Below are 23,183 nucleotides of genomic sequence, written 5' to 3'. Positions count from 1 at the left end.
TTCAAAGAAAATAATTTCTAAGAAACCAGGTTTTAGAATAAGATAACACAAGATGTTGTCTGATGTCATTATACCTTTTGTCGAGGTCACCTCTTTCTTTTGAGGTACTATAGCATTTGCTCTTATAGTGACAGCAACCATTTCTTTCTTTTTAGGCTCAACATCTTTCTCCTGTGGTTTAGGCTCAGAAAAGAGTTCTTCTACTTGAGGAAATGGTACAACCTTTTTTGGCAAAGCATCTTCTTTCTCTTCCAGTTTAATTATGTGGGACATTTCCTTCTGTAGACATGTAATTTCTTCCCTAACAAGAGAGGGAGCAACTTCTGTTCTTTTAAGTGTACTTTCTTCTTTCTCCTTTGAAATTTGTGTGGGCATTATCTCTTTTGTCTGAGGTACAGTTTCTTCTATTTTAGAAGCAGTGGCAACCTGATTCCTTTTCAGTGGAACTACTACTTCTACCTCATCTTTTTTAGAAGGAAGAGGGATTTCCTTCTCCATAGACAATATTTCATCATATATCCTGGGAGGAAAAATAACCTCTTTCTTTCGAGGAGCAATTTCCTCATCCTTTCTGAGAGAATCATCTTTATTTATTTCAACTTCCTTTTTAGGGGGAAGAGGAACCTCTTTCTTTTCTGGCAAGATTTCCTCATCCTTTCTGGGAGGAATATATTTCTCTTTAGGTAACATTTCCTCATCCCGTTTAGCAGGAGGAGCAACCTCTTTCTTTTGAAGTGCAATTTCCTCTTCCTTTTTAAGGGGAAGATCAACATCTCCTTTTTTAGATACAATTTCATCTTTCTTTTTAGAAGGAAGAGGAACATCTTTCTTTTTTAGCAATGATTCCTCATCCTTAATGGGAGAGACATCTTTCTTTTTAGGTAACATTTCCTCACCCTGTTTAGATGGAAGAGGAACCTCTTTCTTTTGAAGAGCAATTTCATCTTCCTTTCTGGGAAGAAGAACAATCTCTTTCTTTTCAAATATAATTTCCTCATCCTTTCTAGAAGCAACAGCTTTCTTTTTAGGTAACATTTCCTCTTCCTGTTTAACCTCTTTCTTTTGAAGAGCAATTTTGTCTTTTTGTTTTGGAGGAAGAGGAACCTCTTTCTTTTTAGGTAACATTTCCTCATCCTTTCTGTGAGAAAAAGCAACCTTTTTGTTTTGGACTACTATTTCTTCATCTTTTCTGAGAGGAAGAGGAACCTCATCTTTTATAGGAGAAACAGCAACAAAAAAAAAAATTGTTTTAAGTACAATTTCTTCATTTGAGGCACAATTTCTTCCTTTTTAGGCACAATGACAAAATCTTTTTTAGGCAGTTTGTCTGCTATTTTCTTTTTTTGGTGACAAGCATCAGTCTCTTCATGATTTTGACATTGGAGATATCTGATCACTGAGAGTTTAGAGGGGTTGCTCCTTATGAAAGATGCAATTCCTCTAAACTCTCAGTGATCATATCCACAATTTTGAAATCATAATGTAAGCATGTTTTATTTTTTATGTTATTTTTTTATATAATTATTATTTTTGTATCTTACCTGTCATTACAAGTGCTCTAGATGACTTTTCATCAGAAAAGTTTTCACTCATACTAAAATATTCTGAAGACAATCTACTTTCTTTTGAAGAATCCTCCAGTTTTGAAATTTGTAAACTGTCAATTTCTGTGCTCTTTCTTCCGTCATACAGTATTTCTGTGTGTGATACAGATTTTTGATGAGAGACGTGCTCTTTAGAAGTTTCTTCCATTAGCATTGTCTTCATTGTAATTTTCCGATTGTCTGACGGCATGACTTCATCCTTCTTCAGGACAGAAGTGGACTCTTGAAGATCTTGGATGTGGTGAAAAATTGTGAAGAATTTTTTACCCAACAGTGGAACCAAGAGATTCGTAGATAATAGAAAGACAATACGTTCGTAATGGAGATGAATCATAAATCTGGTAACGGGGTATACTTCGTACAAAAAAGTCGGAAATGTGTCTTGAAAAATAACTTTTTTAAACAACTCTTTAAAAAGAAAAATTTAATTTAAGAGCCATTACATTTGATACAAATTTACACAAATTCTCTTGTAGGGATTTCATAATCTGTACCTTTAACGGGGTGCGGCGACTCTAAACCCTTAGTGATATGTGTTTTTTGTTTAGTTTGGACATTTTGGGGTTTGGTTTCATCCACTTGAAAGACATTAAAGATTGCTGTACTTAGTATACCCCATGGGATTTAAACAGAATACAAAGATGTTCAAGAGAAAAAAGTTGTTAAAAAAAAAGGTCAAATAAAATGATTACAAAGAATCCAGTGATGCTTGATTTATGTACCTTCAGTCTTCTCATATTTCTTTGGTGGAAAAAGAACTGTTGCTGGCTTTCTTTGTAGTTCTTCTTTTGGAGATTCTGTCCATGTTGACACCAAAATATTATATTTAATTTTCAAAGTATTTAATTTTCAGTTAGTTTTAAGAAATGTGTAAGTGAAAGTTCACTATAGGAACAAGAGATCACTCTAGCGAGTGGTAAGAGGTTAATGAAGAATAATAAAAACAAACTGGAAAAGGACAAGAGACAAACATACTGTATATGGGACTACAGAGACACTAAGAAATTAGTACAAAAAAATAGTTCAAGATAAGTTTTCAAAGAAAATCGTTTCTACGACAGGAAAGTAAAGAATAAGAAGAAAAGACAATCAGATGCTATCTGATATCATTGTACCTTTTGTAGGGGTCACCTCTTTCTTTTGGAGTACAATATCTTCATCCTTTTTAGCAGGAACAGGAACTTTCTTATGAGACAGTATGACCTCTTCTTTTTTAGTGACAGCAACTACATCCTTCTTTTTAGGAAACATATCTTCTTTCTCTTCCAGTTTTGGTATAAAGGATACTTCCTTCTCTAGATGTGTAATTCCTTCTCTGAAGAAAATCTCTTCGCTTTCTTCTTTCTTCTCTGAAATTTGTGCGGGAAGTATCACATCTTTCTGTAGACGTGCAGTTTCTTCTATGAAGAAAATGTATTTTTCTTCTTTCTTCTCTGAAATGTGTGTGGTAAGTATCTCTTCCTTATGAGTCATAATATGAGGCACATCTTTTTTAGGAACTTTCTTCTCTTGAGGTACAATTTCTTGGGAGGCATTTTTAGGAGGAAGAGGAACCTCTTTCTTTTTAGGTTCAATTGCCTCATCCTTTTTAGGAGGAAGAGAAACCTCTTTTGCTTGAGGTACAATTTCATCCTTTTTAAGAGGAAGAGGGACTTCTTTCTTTTTAGGTTCAATTGCCTCATCCTTTTTAGGAGAAAGAGGAACCTCTTTCTTTTTAGGTAATATTTTCTCATCCTGTTTAGCAGGAAGAGGAACATCTTTCTTTTTAGGTTCAATTGCCTCTTCATCTTTAAGAGGAAGAGGAACCTCTTTCTTTATAGGTAATATTTCCTCATCCTGTTTAGCAGGAAGAGGAACCTCTTTCTTTTGAGGTATGATTTCCTCCTTTTTAGCAGGAAGAGGGACCTCTTTCTTTATGGGTAATATTTCCTCATCCTGTTTAGCAGGAAGAGGAACCTCTTTCTTTTTAGGTACAATTTCCACATCCCTTTGAAAAGGAAGTGGGACCTCTTTCTTTAGAGGATCAATTCCTTCATCCTTTATTGCTGTAACATCTTTCTCTTTGGGCAACATTTCCTCTTCCTGTTTATCAGGAAGAGAAACCTCTGTCCTTTGAGGCACAATTTCCTCCTTTTGAGGCACAATTTCCTGCTTTTTAGGGGTAGAAATAGTCTCTTTATTAGGCAGTTCTTCTTCAATCAACTCTTCTCTCTGTGTAGCCAATATCAGAGGGGCCTCTGGCTTCTTGGAAGGTTCTTGCACTTAGAAAGAATATTAAAGTTAAGAACAATGCTTCAAATCGCACTGTTTTAAGAGCGAGACAAGATGAGTGAAAGATCATTTTTAGGCAGATATGAATGCAACTAAATATAAAAGACTTAAGATACATAAGAAAATAAGACATAAGGTGTAAAAGATATGGTAGAGGCTGCAAATAAGAATACACCAAACTCCAATAATATTGCAGGACAAAGACAATGATATAAAACCCAGTGTCCGTCATAAGAGTGTGGCTAGTTAATAAAGAAATACAAATCCAACAGAAAATATCCCTACATACAAAACCTATATCTCTATACCTTTCTTTGGAGGTTCTTCTGCTGCAATGGCTTGGTCAGGTTTAGCTGGCACTTTCTTTGGTGGTTCTTGAATAGTTGGTTTTGGTTTCTTTTCTTCAACAAGAACTTTAAAGAACATGCATTGTATTGTTTTAAGATTAATTTCATAGGCACACATAAAAAAACTGTGTCACAAAAAATATGCTTCCTAATGGAAGCAGGACAATTGCAACAATAAAGACATGTATATGAAAACTCACACAACATAAAGCATTAGAAATGAACGATATGCCATAATAAGTTAAACCAAATAATATTGCAGGACAAAGACAATGACAAACAAAAGCCACAGTCTTATGTGTTCCTCATAAGAGTGTGGCAAGTTAATAAAGAAATAGCCCTACATACAAAAAGTAAGTATATACCTTTCTTTGGAGGTTCTTCAATTAAAACGGCAATGGCTTCATCAGGTTTAGCTGGCAATTTCTTTAGTGGTTCTTGAATTGGAGGTTTTGGTTTCTTTTCCTCCACAAGAACTTTAAAGGACATGCATTGTATTGTTTAAAGATTTGTTTTCATAAGCACATCAAAGCACTCACAGTCTCACATATAACATGCTTCCTAATGGAAGCTGGACAAGAAGCAATTAACAGTAAAAATAAGTGTACATCGGAAAACAATAATATTGCAGGACAAAGATACTGGCATAAACAAAAGCCACTGTAAGTATGTGTTCCTCATAAGAATGTGGATAGTTAATAAAGGACACACATACAAAAGAAAACAAAGTGAGTCAATACCTTTCTTTGGAGGTTCTTCAATTAAAACCGCAATGGCTTCATCAGGTTTAGCTGGCAGTTTCTTTAGTGGTTCTTGAATTGGTAGTTTTGGTTTCTTTTCCTCCACAAGAACTTTAAAGAACATGCATTATATTGTTTAAAGGTTTATTTTCATAAGCATGTCAAAGAACATACAATGTCACAAAAAAAACAGACAAGAAGCAATATACAGCTTACAATAATAAGCGTGTACCAAAAAACAACATTAATCGCAGGACAAAGACATTGACAAACAAAAGCCACTGTACGTCATGTGTTCTTCATAAGAGTGTGGCTAGTAAATTAAGAACACACACACAAAAGAAAAAAAAGTGACTCAATACCTTTCTTTATAGGTTTTTCAATTGGAACTGCAATGACTTCCTCAGGTTTAGTTGGCACTTTCTTTAGTGGCTCTTGAATTGGTGGTTTTGGTTTCTTTTCCTCCACAAGAACTTTAAAGAACATGCAATGATTTGTTTACAAGCACGTCAAACAACACAGTGTCGCATTCAATGCACTTCCTAATGGAAACTGGACAATTGCAACAACAAAGACGGTATATAAAAATCTTGTAGACAACAACATGAACAAACAACACGAAGCATAAGCAATTAACAGTACCTTTAGCTGGAGGTGACTCAGGCTTCTTCACAGGAGAAGGCTTAGCCTCAGGCTCAGGCTTAAGTTCAATCTTGGATTTTGGTTCTAGTTTGGGCTCAGCTACTGGTGCAGTTTTAGGCTCTTTAGGTTTAGGTGCAGGAGCCACAGGAGCTACAGGTGCTGCTGGCTGTGACACTTCTTCATATAACACATATTTTGGTATTAGTACATTTGTAGTGTTTCAAAAGAGTTGAGATATGAATGAAAACAGCAGTGTGAAGCAGTTAAAATCATTACATCAAACAGAGAAAAAGACAACAAGATAACTAAAAATGGACAGACACAAGATTTGCTGTTTGCATGCAATAAGAAAAGAACAAGAAGACTTGACATCAATAAAGACACCAGACATAAAACAAGGAAAGAATTAAGAGAATCATATATGATTTTGTCAATTTGTTCACAAAATGTTTATGCATTAACATTTATAAACAGACATTGAAGCAAAATGTCTACATTCACAAGAGGGCGTAAAAAAGGACTTTATCAGCTTAAGAGGTGTATATGCACACATTAATAACCAAGTAATATGACACAGAACAGGAAATAACGGCATGTGTTCTTTGCATACCTTTTGCAGTGGGCCGTTCAATTGGCTCTGGAACTGTAACTGCAGTAACTATTTCTTCCACAGGCTTTTTGGCTTTTTGGACAAAAAAGTATTACAAATGGTGTAAGAATATTCAATTAGACAAAAACACAAACAAAAAACAATTACACTACAACAGAATATTGACATCACAGACAGAATTAGAAGAACATTTATAAAGTGCTCTTTAAACAAACATAAAATGATTAAAACACTGGAGAACATTAGACAGATATTTGCATACCTTTCACAGGTACTTCAGTTTTTAGCTCCACTGGTTTAGATGAATCAGGTTCCTCGAATTCTTTGAGAATATTAAGAACAATTACTCTATAATATCAAGACCAGTAGCTTCAGCTTTGAGAGTGATCATGCATATCAAAAACATTGACAGCACATAACATTGATGACACAACATAACTAAGGATGTGAAAGTCAACACAAATTTACAAACACACCCATAAACATGAAAAATGTGAAGATAATGCAAGCATGTTTGCCAACAAGTAGTAAAGCAGTGAGCTGTTTTCTCTTTCAGTACCTGTTGTTGGAGCCACCTCTCTCATTCCCAAAGTTTTTCTACTGACAGCCTCTTCGATCGGGACCCTTGGGCCTGATGAGACAAAGAAAGTCCTTAGGATAATCGGAATAATTACAATAATAACATGAAAAATTAAAATATGACAACACAAAATCTTAAAATAAATCTGTTTAAAAAGATTTAAGTTGGTAAAGTTACATATGATTGTATGACGACACACTACAAACAACACATAAAATACAACTTAATGAGACATTGTGAAGGCATGGTGAAGACAAAGGGAGATAAAAACATTATATGAATGTCAGAAATACGACACAGATATAACAATATGTGAGCACACAAAAGAAGAAAAAGGGTTAGAACAACATGGTGAATTATATTTGTTGACCCAAAAGCTCTCAGTAATACCTGTGACTGATATTTCCTCTACAACACTCTCCTCTGTCCAGGTCACATACTCTGGTGAATAGTAAAATGTTGTTACACGTGTCAAAAGAAGAATACTTCAAATATTGACGTTATTTGGTTATTTCACGCAAGACGTTGGAAAATCGAAAAAACTCACACAATCATGTTATTCTTTTGAATTTTTTGTTGATGTTGAACAGATGAATGGTTAATTGATTTTTGTCAATTTTAGTGAATGGTACTATATGAAAAGGATGATGTGAAAAAGTTAGTTTAATTCTTATAATAATGCAGTTTTACCTTGCGTTTCCATTTTTTCTTCATAATGGTAATATTCCGTGGAAGATTCAGCTTTTTGAAAATAATAAGTGTGTGAGTAACTGTCTCTTATTTTAAGGATAAGGATTTATTTATTTTTAGAAGTACTTTTTATAAAATCCCAACCTTACCTTCAATGGTTAATGCAGATGCCTCAGGCACTTTTATTGATGTGTCCGGGATGTCTGTGTGAGTGTCATTTAACATTCTTAAATTTACTTATAAAAATTAATGGACTATGTGAAATAATCTGTCAATGTGCACTGTAGGTGTTAAAAAAAAACTTGACAAAGTGTCACATACTTACCATAAGGTACACTTTCTATTTCAATTTCTGAGGAGAAAAAAAATATATAGAAAAAAATGTAAGGAGCCTTGATATTCTAGAGATTGTTAGTTAAGTAAATGCTGGAGCACGACAGCTGTACCGACCTTTGCCTGACAGGTAAAGTTCAGCTGTACTTTTAGCCTCACCCCTGGGCTCCAATCTGACAATGACCGAGTACACGCCTAAAGGATTATTGATTTGGTTAAATGGGCCTTCTTTTTTAATATTATTAAAACGAATAATGGTCCCACACTGGAACTCCACAAACCTTCATCAGCAGAGGTAACATTGCGGATGATCATGAAGTGCCGTCGCCCTTCACTTTGAAAGGTATATTTGGGGCTCTCTTTAAGCTCCCAAGTGTTCTTATACCATGTTACAATAGCATTGTCGAAAGACACCTCACACTCAAAAGTGGCGGATTGATGTTCTCGCACCACAATGTTCTGGATGCGTTTGGTGAAATGTATTTGCTTGGCTAGAAAAAGATAACGCAAGGTGGATGATTAGGACTGAATCTGATGTGGAACCTTTTTTTTTTTCTAATACAGTCTGTTAAGATTTGCTTTTAAAGAAAGCCAGGAAAATGTGAAGACAAAATATCCCTGGCATTTAAAATAAGAAGAGTTCTTTTTCCATAAGAGGTGAAGAAGAAGTAGTCAGATGATGAAAGAAGAGGTTAGTAGATGACATAATTTACAGTAATCATAAGTCTGACAGTTCAGTGAATCTATACAAACCTTCAATCCAAAGATTTGCAGTCGTTTCAAGATTTTTATATTTGCAGGTATATTCTCCTTGGTCTTCAGGTCTAACATCTTTGATTGAGAGCTTCTGAGTGTAATTGGCCACAGCAAATGTATATCTGCCATGAGGCTCTAAAAGCTTCCCATTTTTAAACCACTGGGTTTTTACATTAGGCTCAGAGAACTGGCATGTTAATGTACAAGTCTGGCCTTCCTTACCAGCCACATCCTGCATTCGCTGTTCCACTTCAGCCTCTGCAAAAAAATAAGGGTCAATATTGTAAAAACATACAGTATAAAATATAGTTATAACGTTTTGCATTCACTAAAAGGAAATTATGTTGCTACATACCCAGCACTGTCAGTTTGGCACTGGAGATATGTGGGCCACACACAATACGATAATTGCCTTCATCTCTAGTCTGGCAATCCTTGATCTTTAAGATGTGACGATCACCCACAATTTTGATGTCATACTTGTCACCACCGTCAAGTTTTTGGGTTCCTTTGTACCAGGACAGTGTGATTTCGGGGTAGTTAATCTTGATCTCACATTCAAACACAGCTTCCTTCTTAACAGCAGTTGTCTGGTCTGTGATATCATGTACCACAGTGACAGGCTGCATAGAAAACAAAATAACACATTAACACTCTATAAATGGAAATTCTAGGCAATACTCTAGTAGCCAACATTGTAAGAGCTGGTTGTGAAAAAAGTCTGTTATATAATACAATGATATTCAAGCATTTTTGCTGTCTGAAAGAACTTATTTAATACAAATGATAAAATTAGATTTCAAACCTCTGTTTGTTCCATCCTCTTTTGCAAATCAGCAACAAGTTTAGCCAAATCTTCCTCAGACTCTCTTGCACCACTTTCCACTTCCTGTAATATAATAAATCCAAGCAGTGAAACAATTAATTTAATTTACTTTCATTCCTGGCTTGAAAGTTGAGTTCCTGAAAGGTGTCACTAAATGCCTTCCTTGAACATATTCTTTGAGATAGTAAATTTAAGTTAAACTATTAAGACGTATCAATTAAAATGAGTATTATCATGAATCAATTGAAATTTTTGATAACAAAGGTTAAGGTTGCAGTGCACTATGTTTGGAAAGACACTAAAATGTGCCAAGGAGATAATTAGGTAATGTATCATAAATTGATACAGAAACAATGTGCTTGGTCTTATCAATCTTACTGGTCTTCCACTTTCTTGTTCTTTTTCCTTCTTCAGAAACTCAATAGCTTGAAGGAGGCCCCGGTAGTCTGTGATGCCATACATGCGAGCGTATTTCTCATACTCCTTGGGATCAACATTTCTAAGCAACTCAACAATGTCAATATCCTTGTCCTCTTTAGGGCTTTTCTGCTTTGATGGAGTCCTGTAAAAAAAAAAAAAAAAAAAAAAAAAAACCTTTAGGCAATCTTGTATAGTTTACTAGTTATCATATAAAAGCAGTGTTTCACAAAGTTGGGGGACGTGACCCCTACTGGTTCATGGCACAGTTGCATCATTAAAAAAAATCAACTTAAAATCAAGTAGGCACAAATGGTGCAGCTGTATTAGCAACCTATGTATTTATTACACATTTAGCCTTTTATTAATTTATTTTAAATTAAAATGTCTAACTAATTTTGGTGGAGAGGGGTCCTTGGAGATGGTTTGCAATTTGACACACACTTACTTCTTGAGTTTGACCACTTCTAAAGATGTCTCTTTCTTCTCATCAACATTCAAGTCTGTGCTGCACTCAATTTCTCCATGTTTGTTTGAAGCAACACATCTGTACTGGCCAGTGTCAGATTTGGTCACCTCTTTAATCTCCATCTTGGCCTCTTGGCCCTTTTGTTCAATACTGATGCGACCACCATGAGTCATCTGCCTCCATTTGCCCTTCATCCATTTCACATTGGGAATGGGGTCGCCACCAACTTTAGCAATGAAGGTAGCTGTACCTTCTGTAAAAACATAAAAGTTTCAATAACACTTTCTTCTACATTTCAATACAGTCCACCCATGAAAAGGAAAAGGAGCACCACTTACTCTCAATGATATGGACACTCTTTGGCACCTCAATAAAGAACAAGTTGTCCAACTTTTTAACTGCTTGTGGTGGTGAAGGTGTCGCCTGTGCCGGGGCAGGTGCTCCAGGCTTCTCTGAAACTTTTAAAGGAATTTTGCAGTGAGATACATACATTTTTTAGCTAAAGATATTCAAGAACCAGGCTTAAATCATTTCGGACAACAAAAACTCAAGCTCATCTGTTGAACTTCTTCAAAAAGCACAGCTGCAGGAAGAATAAGAATGGCAATGAAACATTTGCAAAGAAGCGGATTTTGCCAAAACAATCACTGAGACCTGTTTGTAAGCAACAAGCATATACTTAGCCTGACAAAAGTAATCTGTTGCCAGGTCAAGAAACAAAAAAACAAAACAAAAAACAGAAGACAGAAATAGATTAATTAAAGATTATTAATTACTTGAATATTCTAATATTGGCAAATAGCCAACATAATGGAAAGGTTAGGATTAAGCAAATAAAAGAAAAAAATCTAAGGCATATAAAAGCAGCCAAAAAAGAAAGAATTACCAAGAATGATAAAAGCATTATTTTTCTTACACGCAGAAGAAAATACCTTTGATAGTGACTTTAGACTTGCAGAACTCACTACCAGCCTCATTGGTTGCTTTGCAGAGATAATCTCCAGTATCTGTCTTAGATACACAAACCATCTGCAATGTGGCAGTGCCATCAACAAATGTGATCTTAGTGTTTGCAGATGATGAAAGATCCTGTCTGTCCTTCATCCACTGAATCTTTAGAGGAGGAGATCCACGTACATGGCAGCTGAGGGTAAGTGTCTCACCCTCAGTCACAGTCACTGGTTTAAGAGGCAAGTCAAAGCTTGGTGGTACCTTTTGCTCTGTATTCAGAAAAAAAAAGTCATTTATAAAAGGGACATTTCACATTTTATGTATTACATACATATTTTACAAGAAAGTACTATGGGACTACAATAGTATTTACCAAGGTACTTCCAAGAATAATTAAATTTAGTACCATGGAATTACCTTCTGATACCATCATTGTACCACGGCACTGTCACAGTATTTTATGTAAGGAATAGCACATTTATAACAAGACAATGGAAATAAGAAGAACTTGATGTAGAAACCAGCAGTATACCTGTAATCTGAATTGACACTTCATAAGAGGCAGTGCCAGCTTCATTGGAGACTTTGCACATATATGTGCCACTATCTGACAGTTGAGATTTTTTGATGCACAGGACAGCCAGGCTGCTCTTGAAGGTTACATCATAAAAGTCAGAGGAGAAGATTTCTCTTCCATCTTTATACCAGTTGACAGTCAGTGGCTGTGATCCAGCAACACGACCCTCAATCTTCACCATTTTGCCCTCAGTGTCCTCAATAGTTGCTGAAGGCTTTTTGGTAAAACTAGGTGGAATTTTGCGTTCTATAGGAACAATAAATAGAGGTGTTGTTAGACAGGACATATATGATAGACAAAAGTGGTACTTCTATCTAAATGCATATACCAAAACTAAAGAATTTGTGAAAGATGCTCAACAGTGCCACCTGTTGCCATATTGTAAGCAAAGAAAAACATTACAAAGGCAAAAGCATGAAGAATGGAAGACACAAAAGTAAAAGAAATAAAGCACCACAAGGTCAAACCTAAGACAATAAAGACAATGAAGACATAGTCACACCGAAAAGCAGTGACCAAATACCTTTCACAGAAACCTCTGTGGAACAAGAGTCCTTCCCAATATCATTACTAGCATGGCAAGAATAACGACCTGAGTCTGCTTTATCAGCCTTCAAAATTGTTAAATGAGGGGTGTCATCCACACATGATATCTTATAATTGCCCCCTGTACGGATGTCCTTGTGATCCTTGGACCAAGTAACTTTTATAGGCAATGATCCCGTCATGTGGCATTCCAGTTCGACAGTATCTCCCACTGTCACATCCACGGGTATGAGCTTTTTATCAAACACAGGTGGATATCTTGGCTCTGTGGAGTTAAATAGAGACAACAGTACAATTGTATAGACATGTTAACATCCATTTCAGTGCGTTTCACAACACATGAAACTCATTTAATCAGAGAACAATATGAAAGAGATAAGCAAACCTTGAAGCGTGAGCTTGGCTCTACAAGAAGCAGTTCCAACACTATTAGTAGCAACACAGGTGTATTCACCAGAATGTCTCATTTCACCCTTGGCTATCTTTAGGATAGCAGAGTTATCATCAAAAGACATTGTGTATTCTGAATTGCTCCTAAGAGCTTCACCATCTTTGAGCCAAGAGACCTCCATAGGAGAGGATCCTGCAACACGACACTCAAACTGGACAGGCTGCCCTTCAATTTGTGTAATGCTAGTAATCTTTTTAGGAAAAGAAGGTGGTGTTTTCACATCTGGAAAGCAAAACATTAAGCAAAATACATTGATAGTGGTTACACAGTGCAGGTGAATCCTTAAGAGACAGATTCAGAGCTTTAGAAAGAAATTTGCATCACCTTGTACAGTTACGTGGCAGCTGCAAGAGGCAGATCCTATGCTGTTTTCTGCCTTACATGTGTATTCACCAATGTCAGATTTGGCAACTTTAGCTAGTTTCAGGCAGGCAGTGCCTTTGAAGAACTCCATCTTGCAGGTTGGAGAAGAGCGCACTTTGCCATCTGCCTTGAACCATGACACTTTAATTTCAGGAGTGCCACCAATCTGGCATTTCAGACAAACTGCATCACCTGCAGTGACTTCCATAGGCTCCAAACTCTCAATAAAGAAAGGTGGTTCTAAAAGTGACAAAACATATATATTCCATAAAGACAAGCATGCACATTTTTATATTGTCTCACAGTAGCTTATATTGAGCACATCTACCCAGAAACAAACCTAAAATGGACACTGCTGCTTCACAAGTGTCGTGTCCAGCATCATTAGAAACCTCACAAGTGTATTTTCCAGCAGCCTCTTTATCACTGTTTAGACACTCCAGGATGCAGGAGTTCTCAGTGGTCGTAATGTTGTACTTGTAAGAGGAGTAAATTTCCTGTTCATCTTTATGCCATTTCACAAGAATCTTTGGGCTTCCCGCATATGTGCATTCAAGTATCAGTGACTTGCCCATTTCAACAGAGAGGTTCTTTAGCTTCTTGACAAAGCATGCAGCCTCTGAATAAAAATGACATATATATATGTGAAACACAAAGTTCTGCTATAACATTTATACAGGAAATTGTTACTCATATATTAACTAAATTAAAACAAACCTTTAACAAAAAGGTTCACAGGACAGTTTTCAATCCCAGCATCATTTATGATCTGGCAAGTGTACTCGCCAGCATGAGATTTATCAATGTTGTAGAGCTTTAGAATTGCTGTATCTCCTCTTAAAGCAATCTCACAGCTTCTCCCAGACACTACTTCCTCACTGCCTCTAAACCATTTCAGTTTCATTGGGGTACTTCCTTGAACGGTTGCTGTAAAGGTGACATTTGTGCCTGGGAGGGTTTCCACCGGTTGAGGTGTGGTCACAAAAGAGGGGGGTTCTGTAGCAAATATGACATGGAAAAGGTTGTGAAATGTGGTTTAACCAATAGATTTACATTTACATTTATCAGTTATTATAAATTATTCTACAGTCAAACACTAACCTTTAACTATTAAGGAAGCAGATGTCTCTGCAGTTCCTGCACTGTTTACTGCTTTACATTTATATGTGCCAGAGTCTGAAAGTTTCAGAGTTGGCACTTTCAATGTGCAGGTATTCTCAGCAAATGTAATCTCATAGTTCGGCCCACTTTTAATCTCCTCTTCATCATGGTACCAAGAGATAGTGAGAGGTGCAGACCCTGAAGCTTTACAGTCCATTTCAATAGATTTTCCAACAATATTCTGTGTGTCCTTCAGTCTTCGTGAGAACGAAGGAGGGACGATTTTGTCTGTTTGACCAAAAACAACACTCAACTTTTGGCTGCATAAGAAATCACATGCAATTCTAAGACTGTAACAAATATTAAATACAAGAATTTTTAACATTACTGACCCAAAACAGTTAGGTCCATTTTGCAGCTATCACTGCCAACTTCATTCTTGATCTCGAATGTGTATTCTCCAGTATCACTTTTCTCTGTTGACAATAGCTTAAGACTGGAGATCATTTTTGAGAAGGTGATTTTGTATTTTCTACCTGAAGACAGCTCCACACCATTCTTGAACCATTTTGGCTTAAGTTCTGGAGTTCCAGATACAGTACATTCTAAGGCTGCGGTTTCACCAGCGGTTACACTGATTGACTCTGTCTTATCCACAATTGCTGCAGGTTCTAGAAATTTAGAAGCGTCATTAAGATAATTTTCACAATTCAATTAATTTTAAAAGATTAAATGTACTTGAGAGGGAAAAATATTATTCTTACAAACCTAGGACTGTTAATTTCGCTGTGCATTCAGCTACTCCAGCATCATTTTTGAGCTGACATGTATATTTTCCAGCAGTGGTAGATTCAGCTTTAAATATCTTAAGAGTGACCTGATTATTCTCAAATGTAATTTTCCTGTTGTCACCATCTCTGAGAATGTGGTCTTTATCCTGAACCCAAGACACAGTCATAGGCTGCGAACCTTTGACTGTTGCCAACAAAATCACCTCTTCACCAGACATGGCTGTCATATTGGATAATTTCTTCACAAATGCTGGTGGTTCTGAATGTCAGGAAGATGGTAATCAGAGAGTCAGAAAACTAAAGTGTAAAACAAGTATTTACTACTTTAAACTCGTATCTTACTGACCTCTTAACTTTACAGTGCACTGGCAGGAATCACTTCCAACAATATTTGATGCTTTGCACTCATATTCTCCTGCATCTGATACTTCCATTCCAAGGATGTGGAGAGTTGCAGAGCATCCCTCAGACACAAATTTATACTTCCTACTCTCTTTTAACTGTTTTTGATCTTTAAACCAGGTTATCTCAAAAGGAGCTGAGCCTTTCAGCTCACAGTTAAGACTGCCATCTTTGCCTTTCAGCCCCTCAACTGGTGTTGGGACTTTGTGGAAAGTTGGTGGTTCTACAAGAAAGTAATTAAAATTATTATGCTTATGCATATTAAAATAAATAAAAGGTTAATTAAATCGATAATATCTATTACCATTAACTAGAACTAAAACGATTAATAAAGCTGAAATAATATCAAATATTAATATTACATGAAAAATTTACAAGTAAACAAAAATGTATATGTTGCCTTAGCAAACTAAGTTGAAGTACACAAATTACTAACTAGAAATTAATAAAAACTCAAATAAACCAAAATATTAACATGTAAAATAAAACACATAAAATTATCCTAAAATAACACATCTGAAATATATAGCCCATGTCAGTTAATGCTCATGCTAATAAACGCATAAGCATTAAACTAGTGAGTGAAAGATCCATCCACCGTCTAACCTTTCACGGTGAGTGTGGTACTGCAACTCTTAGTTCCAGCATCATTCTGGACTTCACAAGTGTAGACTCCATTGTCCACAAAGCTGGACTTGAAAATTTCAAGGACTGCCACAGAGTTATCGAAAGTCATTTTCAAGTTGCCACCATCACTGAGTATGGCATCATTTTTGTACCAGCTTATTTTCAGTGGAGCTGTGCCAGTAACTTTGCATTCAAGCTGGAGTGGCTCTCCCATCTTTATGACTTTTGCAGCTGGCAGTTTCTGTACAAACTCTGGAGGTTCTGTAAAACCAAAATTACAACATGTTATCATAATGAATAATGTAATATATAAAATGGAGCACTGAAGATGGTTTTAAGAAGATGGCAGATGATGGCTGAAAGGGAGTAAAGCGTCATGATGAACAGTAATGAAGTAAGATGATGGTGAAAGGCAGACAGACAGTTTATGTAAGCAATACAAGAAAATACAAATGGTGAAGCATTAAAAAAAGAATGATAATGAAGAGTGTTGATAAGGGTACTTGAAAAGATGTCCAACCTTTAACCAACAAGGTTGTGGTGCATTTAGCGGTACCAGCATCATTGCTTATTTGACAAGAGTAAGTTCCACTGTGTGATATTCCAACCACAAAAAGATCTAGGAAGCTTGAGAGGCCCTCCAGGCCAGTAAAACAGGAAGGTCCACAAATCAGCTCAGTGTCATCCTTGAACCATTTCACTGTGAAGGGAGGTGTTCCCTTAAATGTACTCTTAAAGCGAACAGTGGTATTTGGTATGACAGCCTGTGATTCTGGAACCAGCACAAAGCTTGGTGGCTCTAAATAATTGATGGGAAAGAAAGACAAATACATCTGTTAAGAAACCGGCAGCCATCAGAGATCTTAGGGTAATGAAATATACTACTAAATACTAAAAAAGCCATCTGACCTTTCACTCTCAGTGTACCACTGCATTCACAACTTCCCGCTTTGTTTGTTATTTTACAAGTGTACATTCCAGTGTCAGTTTTCTCTAAACACTCAATTTCCAAAGACACCCTGTTGTCATGCTGAAGAAGTTTATGTTTGGTTCTTCCTGACAGTTTAGTTCCGTCCTTCACCCACTCCACAGTTATGGGGAGTGAGCCTGATATTTTACATCCGATTTGAACATTTGTGCTCAGAATTTCCTCCATCTCCATCAAAGGTTTGATGAAGGATGGGGGTATTATTTGCTCTGATAAAAACAAAGAAAGTAAATATCATAAATATCACTACAAGTCAACTAATACTAGTTATTCCATTAATCATGAAGGAACACTAACCTAGCACATTTAAAGTCACTTTGCACTGGCAGGCACTGATGTGGTTGGAGACCTCAAACACATAAGTTCCTTTGTCTTCTAATTGGACAGATTGAATTTTAAGTTGGCTGACATTATTGATGAAGCTAAGGCTGTGCTGTCTTGAAGGCATCACTTCCTTGCCATCTTTACTCCATTTGACTTTCAGCTCAGGAGAACCCATAACTTTGCACTCGAAGCTTACTGGATCTCCAGTAGTGACATTAATCACATCTGGCTTTTCAATTATCTGAGGTGGCTCTGGGGATAACATAACAATTATATTTATAATGGCAAATCTTTAGGATGGACAGCTACAAAAAGCACTTGCAAAAATAACCAACCTTGCACTACAAGTGTGGCAAAACACTTCTCTTGCCCCGCCTCATTCACAGCCTGACAGGTGTATTTTCCACTGTGGATTGACTCACACACAGGGATTCTCAGAGTGGCAATATTGTTCACAAATGCCCTCTCAATTGCAGGATCCTCCAAAATCCAGTTTTCATCTTTCTGCCATTGTATGGATAGAGGAGGTGATCCTCTTACAACACATTTAAACTCAACCTTTTTTCCAAGAACTGTGACAACATTCTCAATCCTCTCCACAAACGATGGAGGCTCTGATAGGAAGTGCAAAATATGTTAAACAAGGTCAAGAGAGATAAAATAATATATAAAATTGATATCAAACAAACTCAAAGCTAACCTTTTATGCTGAGTGTAGTCTGACTTGAACAACTCCCAATTTCATTTGCTACAATGCACTGATATTCTCCAACATCTAAAGCATCACATTTCTGTACATCAAGAGTCATTATAGAGCCATTCTTCTGCAAAACTACATGTTTAAGGCTTGATTTTATATCCTTTAAATCTTTTTGCCAAGTCACCTCAAAAGGAGCTGTGCCTTTTACCTGACATTCAAAATATGCATTTGAGCCATTCACAACCTCAAGAGGACTCAATGGCTTGACAAGAACTGGTGGCTCTGAAAAATGAAAAAAAAAACTTGGTATAAAACAGTTCTATGCTCTGGCTATAGACATTTTAAAAGAACCATAATAAAACACTGAAATGCCTATGAAGTGCACTATATACTAACCTTTCACTCTTAGTTCCATACTACAGCTCTCACTGCCCGCCTCATTCCGGGCTTCACAGTAGTACACTCCACTGTCTTTGATATCACTGCTACTTATCTCAAGCCGTGCGAGAAAATCAACAAAAGTAATTTTATGCTTGTCGCTTGGACTTATTTCATTACCATCTCTGAACCAGTAGGTGTCTATCTCTGGAGTGCCTGTAATATGGCATTCAAAAACTACCAATTGGCCTGGTTTTACCACTGTTATTTTTTCAGGTTTGCGGGTAAATTTGGGGGGTTCTGAAAAAAATGAAATTAAATTAAATCAAGTACTTATTTTAAGCATTTAACAAAGGTTCAATTACATTTTTTTTAAAAGTAATTTTAGTGAAAACCTTTAACGAAGAGCATCGCTTGGCAAGTATCTGATCCAACATCATTACTTATTTCACAGACATAGTCTCCAGAGTCTGAAGGCTTTGCAAAAAAGAGCTCAAGTGAGCTGGAAGTGTCATTTTTCTGAACTGAACAGTCAATTCCTGATGAAACTTCTTTCTTATCCTTAAACCATTTAATGGTCATTGGAGGCGTTCCAGACACAAGAACATTAAACTGCACTTTGGATCCTGGTATAACGTCTTGTGATTCAGGCTTCTCAATTATTGATGGAGGTTCTGCTTGCAAGAGGGAGATTTAAGATTACAGATTAAAGGAAGATACATTTTACTAAAAAGCATAATAAATTTACTGAAACTAACAAATCAAATCGTCACTCATAAAAGCCAAGGGTAATTGCAAACCTTTAATTTTCAGCATGCCAGAACACTGAACAGTGCCTGCTTGGTTTTTAGCGATACAAGTGTAATTTCCACTGTCTGAACTATCAAGACGACTGATTTCCAAAGATGCCGCATTCTCAAAGAACATGCATTTGTGCTTCTCATCTGTCTCTATCTCCTTATTTTCCTTGAACCACGTAACAGTTATGGGAAGAGATCCAGAGACCAGACACTCCAACTGTGTAAAAGATCCTTTTATACTCTCCATTTCCTTCAATTTTCTTGTGAAGGAAGGCTTGATTATTTGATCTGTTAAAGTGAATAGAAAATAAACAGTTTTAATCTAAAATTGATCTGAAATGTTGATCTAAGTATTGATCTAAAACTTCCAATAATAACTTCCATATTTTTTTTTTAACATACTAACCTAAAACAGTTACAACTGCCTCACAACTGCTGCTTCTAGCATCATTTGAAATCTCAAATATATATTCTCCAGCATCACTCTTATCAGAAGAAAGAATTTTTAACATGGAGCTTGTATCTGTGCTCTGTACTTTGTATTTTTTCCCTGATGTCAGCTCTTTGCCATCCTTTAGCCATTTTGCTTTAAGAACTTTAGAACCAGAGTACCTGCACTCTAGAGTGGCAGGATCACCTACTGTAACACTGACAGACTTGGCTTGCTCTGTGATGTTTGCAGGCTCTGTAATTACAATAAAATATGTATAAATACATGAAAATAGCTCTAAATCAAAAAGAGCTATGATACATAACTGAAAAATAAAGCTGAAGAAAAACATGATTACACATTTAAATTGATAAGAACAATGTAAAAACATTGAAACAAGAAATTCTATAAATATTGTTTATAGTCTTAAACAATTAAAACACACCTTTTACTGCCAGTACTGCTGTACATTTCTGACTACCAGCTTCATTCTGAGCATGGCAAGTGTACTTTCCACCAAGTTTTAACTGCACACTAGAAATGTGTACCACTGCAGTCCGGTTCTCAAAAGATATCTGAACATGCTCAGATTCCTTGATCTCATGGTCATCTTTCGTCCAAGAGATGGTCATAGGCAATGACCCTTTCAAAACACACTGCAAGGAAACCTCACCACCGAGGAGGACATTTGTATTTTCCATCTTCATCACAAATGCTGGTGGCTCTAATTGAAGATTATCAAATGCAAGATGATGTTAGGACAATGTTCACAAGCTTTTTACTTTCACAGAAAGAAAAAAAATATTCCAAGAATTCCCTGGACTTACTAACCTTTCATCGTAATATGAAAATCACAAGAGGTTTGTCCAACTTCATTTGCTACAGTGCACTGATATTTGCCGACATCCCCAGGTTCAAATTTCAAAATCTGAAGAGCTGCTACATCCTTTGTCAGGCTTATTATGTGTCTTCTATCATTTCGGATCTGCATTGAGTCTTTGAAACAGGAAATCTCACAGGGAGCTGAGCCTGACACAGTTCCTTCCAACACAACATCTGTGCCTTTAACAAGGTCTTTGGATTCAAAAGGTTTCACAAATTCGGGAGGTTCTGAGATAAGAAAGCACCAATTGGCTAATTGAGAACTGTTTTAACCAACAGGAAATGACTTAAACATCCTTGAAAAGTAAGATGATTAACTTCAAACAAACCTTTGACTGTAACCAAGCAACTGCATCTATCACTGCCAGCTTCACTTGATGCTTGGCAGATATAATCTCCACTGTCTTCAACACAGCAATTGGAGATCTTTAGTGTAGCAACTGAGTCGGTGAAGGCCATTTGGTATTTATCATTTGAGCTAAATTCAGTCTCATTCTTATACCATCTAATATTGATCTCTGGGCTGCCAGTCACTTTACATTCCAAAGTTGCAAGACTCCCATTCAATACTAGTTTAGTCAATTCAAGCTTCATCACAAATTTTGGAGGTTCTATAAAAAGAAAATGACACATTAAGATGAATTAAATAACTAAAGAGTCATTCTGTAAAAAAACAAAAACAAAAATCTAAAATTATAATCAAGAGTAAGAAAAGGCACCTTTCACAAATAAGGTGGCTGTGCATGAGACTCTTCCAGCATCGTTAGAAACTTGGCAAGTGTATTTTGCAGACTGATGTGGCTTCACAGAGTGCAGCTCCAGTGAACTTGAGTTGGCTTCTTTCTTGATGAAACAAGTTCCTCCAGTTAACATTTCTTTGTCTTCTCTGAACCACTTAATAATAAAAGGCGCAGTCCCAGTGAACCCAGCTTTTAGGACAACTGCAGTTCCTGGTATAACATCTTGGCTTTGAGGTTTCAAAGAGAAGACTGGGGGTTCTAAAGTTAATTTGAAAGGGTGGGGAAAAGAGATTTTTAACAACCACATTTCAAGTTGACAGCAAACAAATACAAAAATTATAAAATGGGATCTATTATTCTAACCTTTAACAGAAACAGTTCCACTTGTTTCACTGTGTCCTGCAGCATTAGTTGCATGGCAGGTGAAAACCCCAGCATCTGATGTCTCTAAATCTGTTATTTTCAGTGTGGCAGTACTTTCCTGCATTTCAGTTTTATATTTTGTTCCAGTTGTAATGTCCTTTCCCTCTTTGAACCAAGATATTATTATAGGCTGGGATCCTGACACTTTGCATTCCATTTGAATACTACCCCCAACATTACCATCTACCTTTTTAAGTGTTTTTGTGAATGTTGGAGGTATTATTTTATCTGCTCAAAAGAAGTAAAACAATATAGTTAAAAAAAACACACACATACACACAAACAACCAACTGAAAGATAATTTAGGAAGAATACCACTAACCAAGAACAATGACTGAACAAGAACACTGCTCTTTTCCAACCAGATTAGAAACTTCAATTTTATATTCACAGCTATCTCCCCGCTCTGCCGAGAGGATTTTCAAGACTGCCACATTGTCTTTGAAGGAGATTTTGTATTTTCGACTTCCTGTCATCTCTTTTCCATCTCTGAACCATTTTACTTTGAGAACTGGACTTCCTGAAACTTTGCACTCAAGAGTTGCAGAGTCACCTGCTGTTACACTGATGGATGGAGGTTTCTCAACAAATCTAGCTGGTTCTTTAACAAAAATGAAATAAATCTATTAATAAACCAATCAACCAATCAATTAATAATAAGAAAAAGAAGAAGAAGAAGAGGAGGAAGAAGAAAATACTACAAAATAATATAATGCTAAATAGTGATATGTTTATGGTTTAATTCTAACCTTGAACTGAAACAGTGGCATCACATTTTTGTTTTCCGGCCTCATTTTCAGCTTGACAAGTATATTTACCCCCATGGTTAATGGCCACATTTGCTATTGCCAAAATAGTGATGCTGTTTTCAAAACTTGTGGTAATATTAGGATCATCATCTCTGACTAACTCTGAGTCTTTAAACCACTGAACTGTGATAGGAGCAGAACCCTTAAGAGCTCCTTGCAGTTTCACAGCACTGCCTAAAACTGCAGTGGTGTTCTCAACCTTCTTTACAAAGGATGGTGGGTCTGCATAAAAAAAGGCAGATTAATTTTCACATTAAATAAAACATTAACAACAACAAAGCATTTTTTTTAGGCCATTGAAATTGATTGTACCAACCTTTCAATTTGGCCACTGCTTTTGTAGATATTTTACCAACGTCATTGGAAATACAGCACTGATAATCTCCAACATCTGCACTTTCAAAAGATTTGATTTCCAAATATGCAATTGAGTCCTTTGAAACAATACTGTACTTCTTGTCAGAGGAAACTGGGTTTTTGTTCTTAAACCAGGTCACCTCAAATGGACCAGTGCCTCTAACTTCACATTCAAGCTGAGCTGTGCACCCTTTGACTACCTCCACCATTTGCAACTCCTTTTTAAATGCAGGAGGTTCTAAGAACAATAAAAGCAAT

The 23,183-nt window shown here is 36.3% G+C and overlaps 1 protein-coding gene across 1 annotated transcript in view; it reads right to left on the bottom strand.

Annotated features, from left to right (window-relative positions):
* The window catches only part of ttn.2 (titin, tandem duplicate 2), a 167,306-nt gene that overhangs the window by 99,838 nt on the left and 44,285 nt on the right, over positions 1-23,183 (bottom strand). Inside the window, exons 47-99 of the mRNA XM_084421002.1 lie at positions 22,885-23,163; positions 22,509-22,790; positions 22,082-22,360; positions 21,700-21,987; positions 21,316-21,594; positions 20,926-21,207; positions 20,546-20,824; positions 20,160-20,438; positions 19,691-19,969; positions 19,285-19,572; positions 18,880-19,158; positions 18,503-18,784; positions 18,107-18,388; positions 17,742-18,020; positions 17,380-17,658; positions 17,004-17,291; positions 16,615-16,893; positions 16,074-16,355; positions 15,412-15,690; positions 15,043-15,324; positions 14,667-14,945; positions 14,275-14,562; positions 13,891-14,169; positions 13,514-13,792; positions 13,135-13,413; positions 12,745-13,032; positions 12,337-12,624; positions 11,769-12,059; positions 11,218-11,505; positions 10,624-10,743; positions 10,265-10,538; positions 9,778-9,961; positions 9,379-9,462; positions 8,929-9,196; positions 8,796-8,831; positions 8,099-8,308; positions 7,935-8,012; positions 7,810-7,836; positions 7,634-7,687; positions 7,485-7,535; positions 7,185-7,235; positions 6,774-6,845; positions 6,477-6,536; positions 6,215-6,286; positions 5,605-5,781; positions 5,325-5,435; positions 4,963-5,073; positions 4,588-4,698; positions 4,184-4,288; positions 2,720-3,865; positions 2,327-2,401; positions 1,542-1,835; positions 75-1,211 (exon numbers count right to left, since the gene is read on the bottom strand). Coding sequence (XP_084277128.1) covers positions 75-1,211; positions 1,542-1,835; positions 2,327-2,401; positions 2,720-3,865; positions 4,184-4,288; positions 4,588-4,698; positions 4,963-5,073; positions 5,325-5,435; positions 5,605-5,781; positions 6,215-6,286; positions 6,477-6,536; positions 6,774-6,845; positions 7,185-7,235; positions 7,485-7,535; positions 7,634-7,687; positions 7,810-7,836; positions 7,935-8,012; positions 8,099-8,308; positions 8,796-8,831; positions 8,929-9,196; positions 9,379-9,462; positions 9,778-9,961; positions 10,265-10,538; positions 10,624-10,743; positions 11,218-11,505; positions 11,769-12,059; positions 12,337-12,624; positions 12,745-13,032; positions 13,135-13,413; positions 13,514-13,792; positions 13,891-14,169; positions 14,275-14,562; positions 14,667-14,945; positions 15,043-15,324; positions 15,412-15,690; positions 16,074-16,355; positions 16,615-16,893; positions 17,004-17,291; positions 17,380-17,658; positions 17,742-18,020; positions 18,107-18,388; positions 18,503-18,784; positions 18,880-19,158; positions 19,285-19,572; positions 19,691-19,969; positions 20,160-20,438; positions 20,546-20,824; positions 20,926-21,207; positions 21,316-21,594; positions 21,700-21,987; positions 22,082-22,360; positions 22,509-22,790; positions 22,885-23,163 — 13,092 coding nt within the window. The remainder of the gene's footprint in view (positions 1-74; positions 1,212-1,541; positions 1,836-2,326; positions 2,402-2,719; positions 3,866-4,183; positions 4,289-4,587; positions 4,699-4,962; positions 5,074-5,324; positions 5,436-5,604; positions 5,782-6,214; positions 6,287-6,476; positions 6,537-6,773; positions 6,846-7,184; positions 7,236-7,484; positions 7,536-7,633; positions 7,688-7,809; positions 7,837-7,934; positions 8,013-8,098; positions 8,309-8,795; positions 8,832-8,928; positions 9,197-9,378; positions 9,463-9,777; positions 9,962-10,264; positions 10,539-10,623; positions 10,744-11,217; positions 11,506-11,768; positions 12,060-12,336; positions 12,625-12,744; positions 13,033-13,134; positions 13,414-13,513; positions 13,793-13,890; positions 14,170-14,274; positions 14,563-14,666; positions 14,946-15,042; positions 15,325-15,411; positions 15,691-16,073; positions 16,356-16,614; positions 16,894-17,003; positions 17,292-17,379; positions 17,659-17,741; positions 18,021-18,106; positions 18,389-18,502; positions 18,785-18,879; positions 19,159-19,284; positions 19,573-19,690; positions 19,970-20,159; positions 20,439-20,545; positions 20,825-20,925; positions 21,208-21,315; positions 21,595-21,699; positions 21,988-22,081; positions 22,361-22,508; positions 22,791-22,884; positions 23,164-23,183) is intronic.

This window comes from Rutilus rutilus, assembly GCF_951802725.1.
Source record: "Rutilus rutilus genome assembly, chromosome: 10".
Classification (NCBI taxonomy): domain Eukaryota; kingdom Metazoa; phylum Chordata; class Actinopteri; order Cypriniformes; family Leuciscidae; genus Rutilus; species Rutilus rutilus.
The sequence above is the reverse complement of the archived record's forward strand: the minus strand, read 5'-3'. Positions and strand labels throughout refer to the sequence as shown.